Source organism: Rhinatrema bivittatum, chromosome 15, assembly GCF_901001135.1.
Source record: "Rhinatrema bivittatum chromosome 15, aRhiBiv1.1, whole genome shotgun sequence".
Taxonomy (NCBI): domain Eukaryota; kingdom Metazoa; phylum Chordata; class Amphibia; order Gymnophiona; family Rhinatrematidae; genus Rhinatrema; species Rhinatrema bivittatum.
The window spans coordinates 62,911,819-62,924,307 of record NC_042629.1 but is presented as its reverse complement, the minus strand read 5'-3'; the positions used below and the strand labels follow the sequence as shown (position 1 = coordinate 62,924,307).

Below are 12,489 nucleotides of genomic sequence, written 5' to 3'. Positions count from 1 at the left end.
TTTTTTCTTTGAGTATTCCTTAAAAGGTAGTGGCAAGGTTTTATGAAACTGCCTGGCTATGGTTTGGGATTCTGTCTTCTTTCTGTGGCACTAGGGGGTGATCACCTTAACTGGTGCATTTCCTTGCCATGTACCTATGGCCAGAATGATGCACATTTCCTGGCAGTCAATACCTCCCATCCTTAATGCACAAGAGCCTTCATAATGGGAAATACTCAACAGTGGAAGCTATTAGTGCTAGCAGAAATCTCCCACAGGCGTTTTAAAAAGTATACAAGTGCTTAAAAACTCATCAATTTAAAACTCATTTCCGAACTGGTGCAATGAGCATTAGGGTGGTCCACACCAGAGGGATTATGGGCTCCTGAAGCAAACCAAATGTTGGACAAAGGCCTGCCAGAACACAGGATTCATGCCCCAAAGGCAAGGCCACGCACGTGAAGAGCATAATTCAACCTCAAACGCCTCCCTCTAATCTACACATCCTGCAGTCCCCCGCTATCAGCAACTGTTTGACTGGCTCCAGTCCTGTTTAACCACGAAAAGCCTATTTTTATAAACTTGGGCATAGGAGTCGGATGCACTCAACGTTACTCCTATAGATTCACTAAAAGATTGTATCTAAAGGAGCAGGAATGTACGATTCCCTAGATCCACCAGTGCTGTGACATTACTGCATGTTCTGAGGGTGAAACAGCTTACACATGTGGAGTGTTACTAGGAGGGTGAAGGTCAATGACCCATTACCCTTCTGGAAAAATGGCCTGGTATTTTTCTAGAAACGGCCTCCCATCTCAGTCGCTGCAAAACGAAAGTCCTAAACTTTGCAGAGCTACACGCAACACATTACTGCTTCAGACTTTATCCCAAATGTAAATAGCTCTGTTGCAAAGGTGTGTATATATATATATATATATATATATATATATTTAAAGATAACAATTATAAAAGGGAATGCCATGCACCGCTGAAAAGCATTTCACGTGGCACTAGTGAACTGCCAGGGTGGATCCGAAGAAGCTCCTGGATTCCCAGCAAGGAGACCTCTGCCTTCCCCCGCCTTTTAAACTCGGCTCAACTACCCCGAAGGGGGGACATTCTTTACTCCCCCCAGTTCCAGTGCCGGCACTATTTATTTATTTATTTAAAGGCTTTTATATACCGGAGTTCATGCACTTGTGCATACCACTTCGGTTTACACAGAACAAGGAACAGAAAATTACATCAAACAGATTGAACAATTAACAAATATACAATTACATCTTACTATGAGAATATATTATATTACTATGTAATACACAATTACAATTACTATGAGAGGTGATAGGAGCACCACAAAGAGCCCCTCAAAGGAGAAATAGTAAAGCCAGGAGACTACAAAGCAAGGACTTGATGGCTTTGACCTCTCGGATTTTGAAAGGCATTAGACAGATATCCCCCTCTTCCTGTAGGAGGCCGAGGCAATATCAGCGCACGAAAAATGAGCGCCCGCGATTGAGCGCCCGCGTTCCTACCGTGCGCCCATCCACCTCTCCCCCAGGCACGCGATGCAGAAGGCAAGTGGACTGCTGCGTTAAAAAGGAGGCGCTAGAGTGCGTCCGTAGCGCCTCCTTGGCACCGGGCGCCCCGGAGGAGCGGCCGCATGCGTGGGTTAGGAAAAGGGGTGCTCAGTTTTACGAGTGAACGTTTTCCTAACCTGAACACCCGTCAAGACTTTATTTTCACCACGGTGCTGTGGTTCCTCCTGCTTAGTATCGATGATATTAAGTGGGTGGACCCACAGAAAAGCAGTAGTTTCTGCTTTCCTGTGCAGGCTTTTTGGGGGGCGCCTCAAGGCTTAACGCCGGCTCCGGGGCTGGCGTTCATTTTTGAGGGTTAAAACGTGCACGTCAGGCGCGCGCATTCATTTCATGCGTCGGGCGTACTGGCTAATGGCCTCACCCACATGGCATTTATATGTGATGAGCGCTATTAGCTGCGCACGTTTTGGACGCGCTGATCCCCCTTTACTGCATCAGGGGTTCTGGACGCGCGTCCAACCGCAGTTTAACCCGTGCGCCGGCCTGGGGATATTCCTTTGACCTGGCTTAGTTAAGGACCTTGACCTCTCCCGGTGCCAGGGGCTTCGGGGACGCAGTCTGAAGCGGGACGTGCATAGAAGGGAAATGCCTGGCTAAAGGCCACCACCCACCCACACAAGAGGGGAAGAGATTATTCCGAAGGGAAACGGGGGGGCTCAGAGGGGTCCGTAGGAGCTGGAGGGTCCAAGATTTCTGCCGTTGCCGGTGGCCGGGATTTGGAGGAGAAGGCAACAAGCGATGCTGAACTCCTGTGCCCGGCAGCGGGGAAACCTTTCCATGTCAGAGAGAGAGAGAGCCCCTGCTCACCAGCTCTCAGTCGCTTTGGCTTCCATGTCTCCCTCCTTAACATGTTCCATGTGCCTCGGTCAAGGCGCAGTGTCCCTTCCATCCCACCTCACCCCCAGCTGCTCCACGCCTCTCCCCCCTCACCAGCCAGGTGCACATCCCCCCCTAGCAAAGGACTTAAAATTCTCTCCCTACCTTCTTTCCTTCCCAAGCTCCTAGTGTTAAGCCCATGTCTGCTTAATATCTTCCAGTTTGGAGGGCGGCGGGTTGAGGGGATTTGGGGGTTACCAGGATGAATAAAGTTATCCTAATCCTCTGCCTTTGGGATAAAGTAAGCGCCGGCTCCTCTGTTGGATGAAGGGGTCTGGACAAACGCGTCCCTTACGGCACTGGAGTACGAAGCAGGTTTTCCAATGAATAATAGGAATTTCATGCCAGGAACTGGAAAACAATCCGTCTCCCCCAGGGACCCCCCAGTCCCGTTAGTGGAGGGGGGGGGGGGGGGTCAGACGTCTTCTAACCTGTGGAGGTGCAGGAAGGAAAAGGAAAGAACAGCAAATGCTCTTTTTAGGGTGCCAGCAGCTAAAAGGTTTCCTTCAGCAGAAGAGCAATGGGAAACCCTTTGTAAAACCAGGCTCCTGGAAGCAGAAGAACCGAAGAAGTGCCCTGCAATTAACGTCTTTTACTGACGTCTCATCTGCAGCCGATTTGGGCTTTTTTTTTTTGGGCGACCTTTTTCTCATTGCAAAGCCAGCAGCGAGGGGCAAACGTCAGTGGGAGAGAAACCGAGCCGATGTTATGGTCTTCAGCCCAGGCACGAAGCTCACTTACCCTGAAAGCGCGTTCGGGTCGCTCCCATCCAGAGGGGGCTTGCGCTAGGGGCTGCCGGGGGAGCGCTCCATGCAGAGAGGGTCTTCCGCCTGCTACAAACCCCAGCGCCCTCCCTCCTGCCCACAACGTAATCCCGGGGGGAGGGGGGGGATCTCCTGCTGGGAAGAGGAGACGTCAGGACCGGATCTCCTCCTCTCCAAACAGGGCAAGCAAATCCCCTGCCCCCCCCCCCCCCCTTCCAGAAGGACACAAAAAAACCAAACAAACAAAACAAACTAACTACCCAGCAGAGAAGCCGAGGAAAAGCAGAGGCAGCAGAGCAGGGTCTGGGAGGGGTCCGACGCAGGCGGGCGCATTCCCCAGGGCGAAAGGAGAGCCCGCGCGGTAAAAACGACCAGAAGTGCGAAAAAAATCGATCAGCAAAATCCGAAACTTTCCAACGCGAAGATCTGCAGAGAGGGAGAGAAAATCTCCAGTTTCAAATTCCTGCGACGTTTCCCCGCAGATTCTCCTACAAAGGCAATAAATTAAAGTGGCAGAGAGCCCCCTCCCAAGGAAGCGGTAATGCGGGCAGGCTGGGCTCTGCAGAGACTGCGCCGAAGATGAGAAGAAGAAGAAGAATGATGATGATAATAAAGCCAAGAGCTGCTCCCCATCCGTCCTCGGGCAGGGAGGAGACGCAAGTGCCACAGGGGCAGCGCCCCGGGCCCACTCTCGCCCCGAGGTCACGTTTCCCTCCGCGCAGGCAACGAACAGCACAGCCGCACCTCCCAGAAAACCTCCCGGGCCCTGCTGGAAGTCTGCAAACAGCGGCAGCACCTTCCTTACCTTTATTTGTTAGGTTTGTGGATGGGCGCTCACTGTGTGTTATGCACCCCCCCCCCCCCCAAAAAAATAGCTGGGTTTGTGGGAGATTTTGGGCTTGGTTGAATTTCCTTAGGCTCTGCACTCACAGGGGCCAGTGCTAGTCTTAGGTGCTGGAGGCCCCGGTGCTGCACGGTCACTGGCTGGCTGCATACATGGGTGGAAACAGTTTGTCAGCTCCCCCGCTAGAAAAATCCCAGGCAAAAGCCTGCAGTACTAGGAGAGATGACACCGGGTCCTGTAGGACTTCACCTAACAGAGAGCCATCGCTTCTCAGGATCCCTTTGCTTAGCTACTGGAACAGGCCCCTCCATGACCAGGACCCTTCAGGCTAAAATAGCTTCAATTTGTTTCATCCTGCAGGTTCTGGGAAAAGCCGAAAGGGGTGAGTACCCCCGACGCAGCACCTGGGCCTAACCCCTTACCTGGGCAGGCCGAGCCAGTAGAAAGAAATGAGATCCCCATTCTGCAAGCTTCATTTTATTTCTCAGGAGAAAGGAGCAGGTGACGTTTTTGAGACCGGCTCCCCTCGGCCGCTGGCTGCCAGTAAAGTGGGGGAGGGGGTGCTGGGGGTGCTTGGGGGGGGGGGGGAGGGAGGGGTACTGTGCTGATCTCCATCCTTGTACCACCTTGATGCATCTCTGGCCACATACTGTAGGTCAATGGAGGAAGGGAGAGCAGCACCCACGCTCCACCGCCGCCTCTGCTGCTCCTCCTCTCCCCTTAGAGCTCTGCTCGTGAGCTAAGTAATTGGAAGGTTGTACTGAAGACATGAATTATGAGGGTCCCGGTAAGCAACCATTTCAAACTCTAATAACTGAGTAAGCAAGCGTTGCCCTCTGCGTGCTCACCCGCATGGAACCTAATCCCGTGGCTATGAGGTTTACATCACTCGTCTTCTGCGCTGACATCCAACCAGATTTAGGCCCCCATGAAAAGGCATCTAAACATTTGTACGGATAAAATGTTTGTAGGTCATAGAACCTTTATTGGACCCGCAGAAGAGATCACCTTTAATCCAAATACAAAAAGTCTGTTCACAATAGACAAAGGATTAGTCTTACACTGCTCAAGCACACACTACCATCTTCCGCTCGTTAATCTTAAGAGTGATTGTCAATAAATAGAAGCAGCAAGTCTGAAACTATAAAGGACCAGATTCTTATAGACTGATTTGGCTGAGCACCACCACATGGCATAAGAACTGCCCTACTGGGTCAGACCAAGGATCTTTCAAGCCCAGCATCCAAGGGTGGCCAATCCAAGTCACAAGTACCTGGCAAGTACCCAAACATTAAATAGATCCCAAGGTGCTAAACCTGCAACAAGCAGTGGCCATTCCCTATTGATTAATAGCAGTTTACAGACTTCTCCTCCAGGAACTCATTCCAACCTTTTTTAAACCCAACTATACTAACTGCCTTAACCACATCCTCTGGCAATGAATTCCAGAGCTTAATTGTGCATTGAGAGAAAAAGACATTTCTTTGATTTGTTTTAAATGTGCTATTTGCTAATTCATTGAGTGCCCCTTAGGTTTTCTATCATCTGAAAGAATAACCAATTTACATTTACCTGTTCAAGTTCTTTCATGATTTTGTACACCTCTATCATATTTATTTTGAAAATTTGTATTCCACCAATCCACAGATCTCAATGGATACCAAACTCACATGCATAATAGAGTACAGCAATAATTTAAAAACAAAATAAAAAATAAGGTACAGATACAATAAAATAATACTACTCAGTACATATCTTCCCTCAGCCATCTCTTCTCCAAGCTGAACAGCCCTAACCTCTTCAGCCTTTCCTCATAGGGGAGCTGTTCTATCCCCTTTATCATTTTGGCCCTTTTTCTGCACTTTCTCCAGTGCAACTATATCTTTTTTGAGATGCGGCGACCAGAATTGTACACAGTATTCAAGGTGCGGTCTCACCATGGAGCGATACAGAGGCATTATGATATTTTCCGTTTTATTAACCATTCCCTTCCTAATAATTCCTAACATTGTGTTTGCTTTTTTGACTGCCGCAGCACACTGAACCGACGATTTCAATGTGTTATCCACTTTGATGCCTAGATCTTTTTCCTGGGTGGTAGCTCCTAATATGGAACCTAACCTCATGTAACTACAGCAAGGGTTATTTTTCCCTATATGCATCACCTTCCACTTATCCACATTAAATCTCATCTGCCATTTGGATGCCCAATCTTCCAGTCTTGCAAGGTCCTCCTGTAATGTATCACAATCCGCTTGTGATTTAACTACTCTGAATAATTTTGTGTCATCTGCAAATTTGATAACCTCACTTGTCGTATTCCTTTCCAGATCATTTATAAATATATTGAAAAGCACGAGTCCCAGTACAGATCCCTGAGGCACTCCACTGTTTACCCTTTTCCACTGAGAAAACTGACCATTTAATCCTACCCTCTGTTTCCTGTCTTTTAACCAGTTTGTAATCCACGAAAGGACTTCGCCTCCTATCCCATGACTTTTTAGTTTCCTTAGAAGCGTCTCATGAGGCAAGGACCATCGGCTAAGCCATTCTCTTTAGGGCTATTAGGAGCAGGACCCTATGGACAGAGGAGAAAGAAGGAAGAATTTGAAGTCATTAAACACAGCCTCTGGACAATAACATGATGGTAGAGACAGAGGCTGCTTTGGTACCCCTACCATTCCCGTAGTTTCCCCTCTATCTTTTCAGTTGGTCTGAGAGCAGGGCTTCTCAAACTTTTAGCCAATGTGACCCCACTTTAGCACTTAAAAATCCATGACCCCAAAGGAAGACCTAATCAAATTAGCAGGGGTGTGGTTCCCCTCCAACAATCACTCCTTCCCATCCTTTCCACACCAGCAGAGCCCCTCTTAACCTCCTCAGCTACAACGGGCTCCCTCTCACAGCTTCTCTCTCCCCCCCTTCTCTGACTCCTTCCAGCCCTTTGTGCATCTTCCCAAGCTGATCCTTTCTCACTCTAAGCCCTTCTTATAATCCCCGATTCTCTGCCATCCCCTCCCTCTTACCTCTTATCCTCTCTCTCACCTCCCAGTGTCATCTCCTCCACTCCAACCCCTCTCAGTTCCCCCCCCCCCCCCGCTGATCCCCTCTTATATCCCCAAGTTGATCTTCTGTCATTCTCTCTCTCATCCTCCACAACCAATCCCTCTCCACTTTATCTGATCCTCAAACCCCCTCCTGCATCTTATCCCTCCCTTCAAATAACTCCTTCTCCAAAGATCCCCCCTGGCCTAGATCAGCAGCAATATTTTGCTTTGGGCCCTGGTGGGGCAACATTTTTTGCTTGAGCAGGTTCAGTGGTGGGCGAGGACAGAGGAGAAGTGGAGATCTCCACCGATCAGTGCACACTCAGCTCTCCCCCCCCCGTGGCTGGCCCCGTGAATTTGCGGCGTTACTAATGAAAGTCAGCACGGGATCTGTGGGCTGCTGATAGCGCGTGGGCCTTGGAGCAGCCCCGATCCCTCCCCACGCCGCAGAAACTCATGCAAGGGCAGTGCCGCTGGCTCACAGGCCCCACGCTGACTTCCATTACTAATGCTGCTGGCACCTGGAAAAATGCTGCTGTTGGAGACACTCGAGACTGCAGCTGAAAGCTTTCTGAGCCCCTCTGGCCAACTTCGTGGCGAGAACTTCCAAAATGATGGATTCAGACTCCGCCCCGAACGATGTGGATTTTCCCACATCTTGTGGTCATGGAAAGGGAAATCTGGGCAGCCTGGGTGATGTGTGGCAGCCCTTCCGCTGGACACAGAAAGCTCGCAATCCATCTTTCTGTCACTCCTGGCAGGAAGCTTTCACGCCACCTTCGGGAGCAGAGTTTAAAGACCAGAGTCTGGCTAGTTGCACAAAGGAGTGCATTTCAGATTTGGAAGAAAATGATGTAAGACATAAGAAGCCGCTAATGATTTCCAGTTGATAACTCTCACGGAGTTTGTTTTATGTTAGCAATCGCCCTCTTGTTGCAGCACAAGCAGGGGACTTGCTGTTATTTATATATTATATATTATTTTATCTTGTTATTTATATATTATTTTATCCTGTTATTTATATATTATATATTATTATATATATTATATATTATTTTATCCTGTTATTTATATATTATTATATATTATTATATATATTATATATTATTTTATCCTGTTATTTATATATGCGTATTTTGTTACTCTGTGTGCTCTCTTTCGGCCTCCTCTTTTCTCCTGTCCCACCCCCAGCCCCTGTTTTATGTATTTTCCACCTTTAGTTCGATTTTGAACCGGTATGATGTACCCACTAATGCCGGTATAAAAAAGCTTTAAATAAGTAAATAAATAAACTTGGGCGTGAAGCGGCCAAATAGTTCCAATGAAATTATATGGTTGGGGATGGGGGCTACTGTGGCAGTATGGGGCCAAGGGTGGTCACCCCTATTTGCTCCTCCCCCCCTCAAGGATGGCCTGATGAGGCCCAGTGTTTCCATTTCAGGATCCAGAAGGACCATTCCAAAGACTCCCACTGTGGCCTTCTTACTGGTTAGTAATAGGGAATCACTAAATATTTAAACCAAATGTATTCAAAGATATATTTTTTTTACGCTAGCACCCTGGTGAAGAGGGGGCACTGGAAACGGAATCTGCATGGCTGAGAAAACCAGATGTGCTGGGGTGGGGGAGGGTGCAGGGAAGAAGAAGCCGACCCAGTGGCCCTTTTCTATTGACGACTGTTTCTTTAGAAAGAGTGGCTAATTATTAATGAATCCAGGTTTAGCTCCTGCCTTTCATCGGTGGCTCAAGGCAAGGTAGAAGGGATCGACTCAATGCTAATGAATGTTTAAAGGTGCAAGCCTTCGGGGACTACTAAGGTCCCTTGCTAGGCAATGTGACACACACTCACATTAACAGAGTAATTGACCCTAAATAATTGGCTTCCTTTTTTTTGGGGGGGGGGGGGGGGGTGGGTGAGAGAGTGTATGGGGAAAGTGGGAGACAGCGCACGTAAAATGCACCATTCACCCCCCCCCCCCCCAAGGAAAGATTTAGATGCTGAGGAAGGGGGGAAGCAGCTGGTAGGGTTCCCTGGGGTAATGGCAGTTTGTCTTGGGGGGGGGTCAGTAAAACTATTTCTATCTGCGTTACCCCTGGGGGAACCTTGCCCCCTCCCCCCTCTCACAGTATTTCAGTCATTGAAAGGGACAGAGTCCAAGGAAGAACCCCCTCCTCCTCACCTGAGCCCCCAAACATCCAACATCCTCCCCCCCCCCCCCCCCCAGTGATCTGAAAGGTTGCACGTGTGCCCTTCCCTTTCAACTTTAAAAAGAAAATAATTCACTTCTCACACCGGCCACAAGCTAAACCTTCTGCCTCTATGTCAAGAGTCTCCCCTCTGCCTTCCTCCTCCATTTACCTTCCAGCTCATGGCCAAAAACCCGAGCCAAACCACACGAGCCATGATCTCACGGAGCCATCGGAACAGCTAGCAACAAAACAGACTTTAAAACACTGCAACCATTCCCACGCCCACGCAGCCTGAGAAGTGCATTCCATGCGAGGGAAGCCATCTCCCAAGGCAGGAACCAACACATCCAGACTCGGCCTTCACACTCAGAGCCGCAGGCGCCCGCATGCACGACCTGCGACAACCCCTCCCCAGCAGGTCCTCTGCACAGGCCGAAGCAAGCTGGATCGCGTAAAACCTCATCATTTGAAGCTAGGCTTCAATGTTTCTGTCCTCCCCATGAAACCATTTGGTTGGGCAGATTATGCACCAGTGGAGCAGCAGCCTAGTGGGGAACCTAGGAGACCAGGGTTCGAGTCCCGCTGTTGCTCCTTGTGACCTTGGGCAAGTCACTTTACCCTCCATTGCCTCAAGTACAAATTGATATTGTAATCCCTCTGGGGATAGGGAAATACCTGCAGTGCCTGAACGTAATCTGCTTTGAAGTGCCTGAAAAAGCGGAATATAAATCAAAGAAATATTTGGATAGTACTACTGAATGATTCTAGCACTGTACAATGGTGACAAGGATTTAGAAATATGCTAAGTACCTTCCAAAGAGTTTACCATAGAAGTGGGTGGCTGAGACAATGGGAGAAAAGTGATTTTCCCACTGTCCTAAGGAGTGTCAGGGATTTGAACCCCAGTTCAGGCCACTCCTCTTTGCATCTTGTCCTTGAAAACTCGTGCCTCACTAAATCAGTTAGTGCAGAGGTTCCCAAACCTGTCCTGCAGTGCATGCAAATTTATCTCATGCACATTCATTGTGGATATCCTGAAAACCTGATGGGCTGGAGTTGCTCCAGGACAGGTTTGGGACCCTCTTGAGTCAGTCTGTAAGGTGCCACCAGCCTCTGTCATTTTTAGGGCATGTTCTGAAATAAAGCAAGCTCTTACCAGTCCATCCTTCCTGTCTCCGATGCCAGAGACGATGCCACAGGTGGGCAGACTAAAGTTAAAACAGAAGCACAGGAGTCGGAGCTGCAGCAGAGCGAAAAAGAAGCCTGGCTAGCAGGGGGTCCAGGCCCCCCTAACTATCCCAAAGACTGGAGGACCAGTGGCTGCAGTTAAACAAAATAGTGGGCGGGAGACCAAGACACCGGAGGAGCTGGCTGCTGAAGCAGTGCTGCAAACATCCAACATTGCATCGCCTCCCCGTGGCCTCTGCTGTCGGCTGCAATGCAAAAGTTGGGAGGTAGAAGGTAGCAAGCCAGGAGGTGGTGGATGGGTCTGCATGGCCGGTAGTTGCTTCTTTTATTGTAAGGCATCACATCTAATATTCTTCCTCCTTCCACTCTAACCCTCCCGCCTCACTCAGGCCCTGAATGGGCTGTGCGCGCATTTTAGTGAGTACAACTTTACTCTTGATTTAACCAGGAGTTTAGTACACAAAAAGCAGGCACACGAATGTGAGTAAAACTGAGCACACAATTTAGCATGCCTCTTATGCAAAGTCCATGTTATTCAAGGCATTAGCTATTCCTCCCCAATGCAGAGGGATGCACAGGCTTATCAATCATTTTTATAATGCTGGAAATTTAACTCGGGATTTAGGTGCATAAAGCACCATTTGTGCACAAATCATGGCTTGTGCATGTATTTTCAGGTTGGCGTGCATTAGCATACCATTAGCTTACTGCATCTGGAGTTAATTTTTATTTTTTTTTTTTTAGCAGATGGGTAATGTTAACATTGGCCATTAATCTGCGTTTCTTAGCTTGTGTTAATGTTCTATGTTAATAAAATGCAAATGACTTTTGCATTAGTTTACTTAGCATGTTAACTTTGACATTATTCCAAAACCTTAAGTGCATCTATCAGAGAGATAGTTCATTTTCTTTTTTTAGCATTAATGGGGATGTTTACGTTTATGAGTTTTAATGTGTTTTTTCCTATGCACTTATAGATAAGCTGTTGTGCATCTCATTACCTTGATAGCAATTATTTTATGTTTTTAATATGCTTGTAACTATGTATACCAATTATCTTGTAACCCACTCTGGGTTTTAATAAGGGGCATAATCAAACTGGCCAAACTAAATAAACTAGATTTCATGTGTTAACAGAACGTTTATTGCAGATTAACACTTGTAAAAGTGTTAGCGCACTTTAGTACGTTGGCCTCTTGATCTGCGGCCAACAGGAGAATCCATTCTACTAAATTGGGTGGGAATTTGGATATGGAGAAAGCATTTCTCAAGTGAAATATCAACAGAGTATGCTTTATATAAACACCTGCAGACCCACAAATCTTTACTAAGTTTAAAAAAAGACCAAAGATACATCAAACCACCTGCAACCAAGCCCCTCGGCACCAGAAAAGACAATTCACATGGCCATGGAGGAAACGGAAGAGATATAGCAACCCTACGGTGAGAACCAACCTGAGAATGTACAGAACCACAGTGAGTAATCGCACCGGGGAGGGGAGCCATCAGACAATTGTAACCACATGTTAGCACTGACTCCATCTACATTATGTCAAACCAGTTCCAGCAGAGATGGAAGAGGAAGGATTTCCAGCAGTTGCTGGATCTCCAGAGCAGGAAGCTACATCAAAACAGGGGCCAAGGACTCACTCTGTCTCATTAAAGTAAGGCTCAATAAAAGCAACTCATACCTGAATTCTGTAAGAGGAAAAAGAATACAGCTCTTTTGGGCGATGATCGCGTAGCATAGGATACATTCTTAAACACTGGGGAAATGCGTGATCTGTCATACAGGATTTAGAGACCAGACAATATTTTACATGTGTTCCATCTTATGGTTCATATACAAAGCAGTTATATTCTTATTGTTGTTGAGTTTGGCGGTCCGCAGGCTAACCCCACCAACGCTGCCTTTACCTCTGGGCCCAGCCAGCTACGCTGGTCCCCAATGCCAGGAACACCGCCAGCTCGCCACACAGCAAGATGGTGCTCCCTGACAT

The 12,489-nt window shown here is 47.9% G+C and overlaps 1 protein-coding gene across 1 annotated transcript in view; it reads right to left on the bottom strand.

The window, feature by feature from the left end:
• NBL1 (NBL1, DAN family BMP antagonist) overlaps window positions 1–12,489 on the bottom strand; it is a 29,335-nt gene extending 16,846 nt beyond the window's left edge. The window contains exons 1-3 of the mRNA XM_029578047.1: window positions 12,407–12,489; window positions 10,458–10,509; window positions 3,481–4,025 (exon numbers count right to left, since the gene is read on the bottom strand). Of these exons, the coding sequence (XP_029433907.1) occupies window positions 3,481–4,025; window positions 10,458–10,509; window positions 12,407–12,489 (680 nt within the window). The remainder of the gene's footprint in view (window positions 1–3,480; window positions 4,026–10,457; window positions 10,510–12,406) is intronic.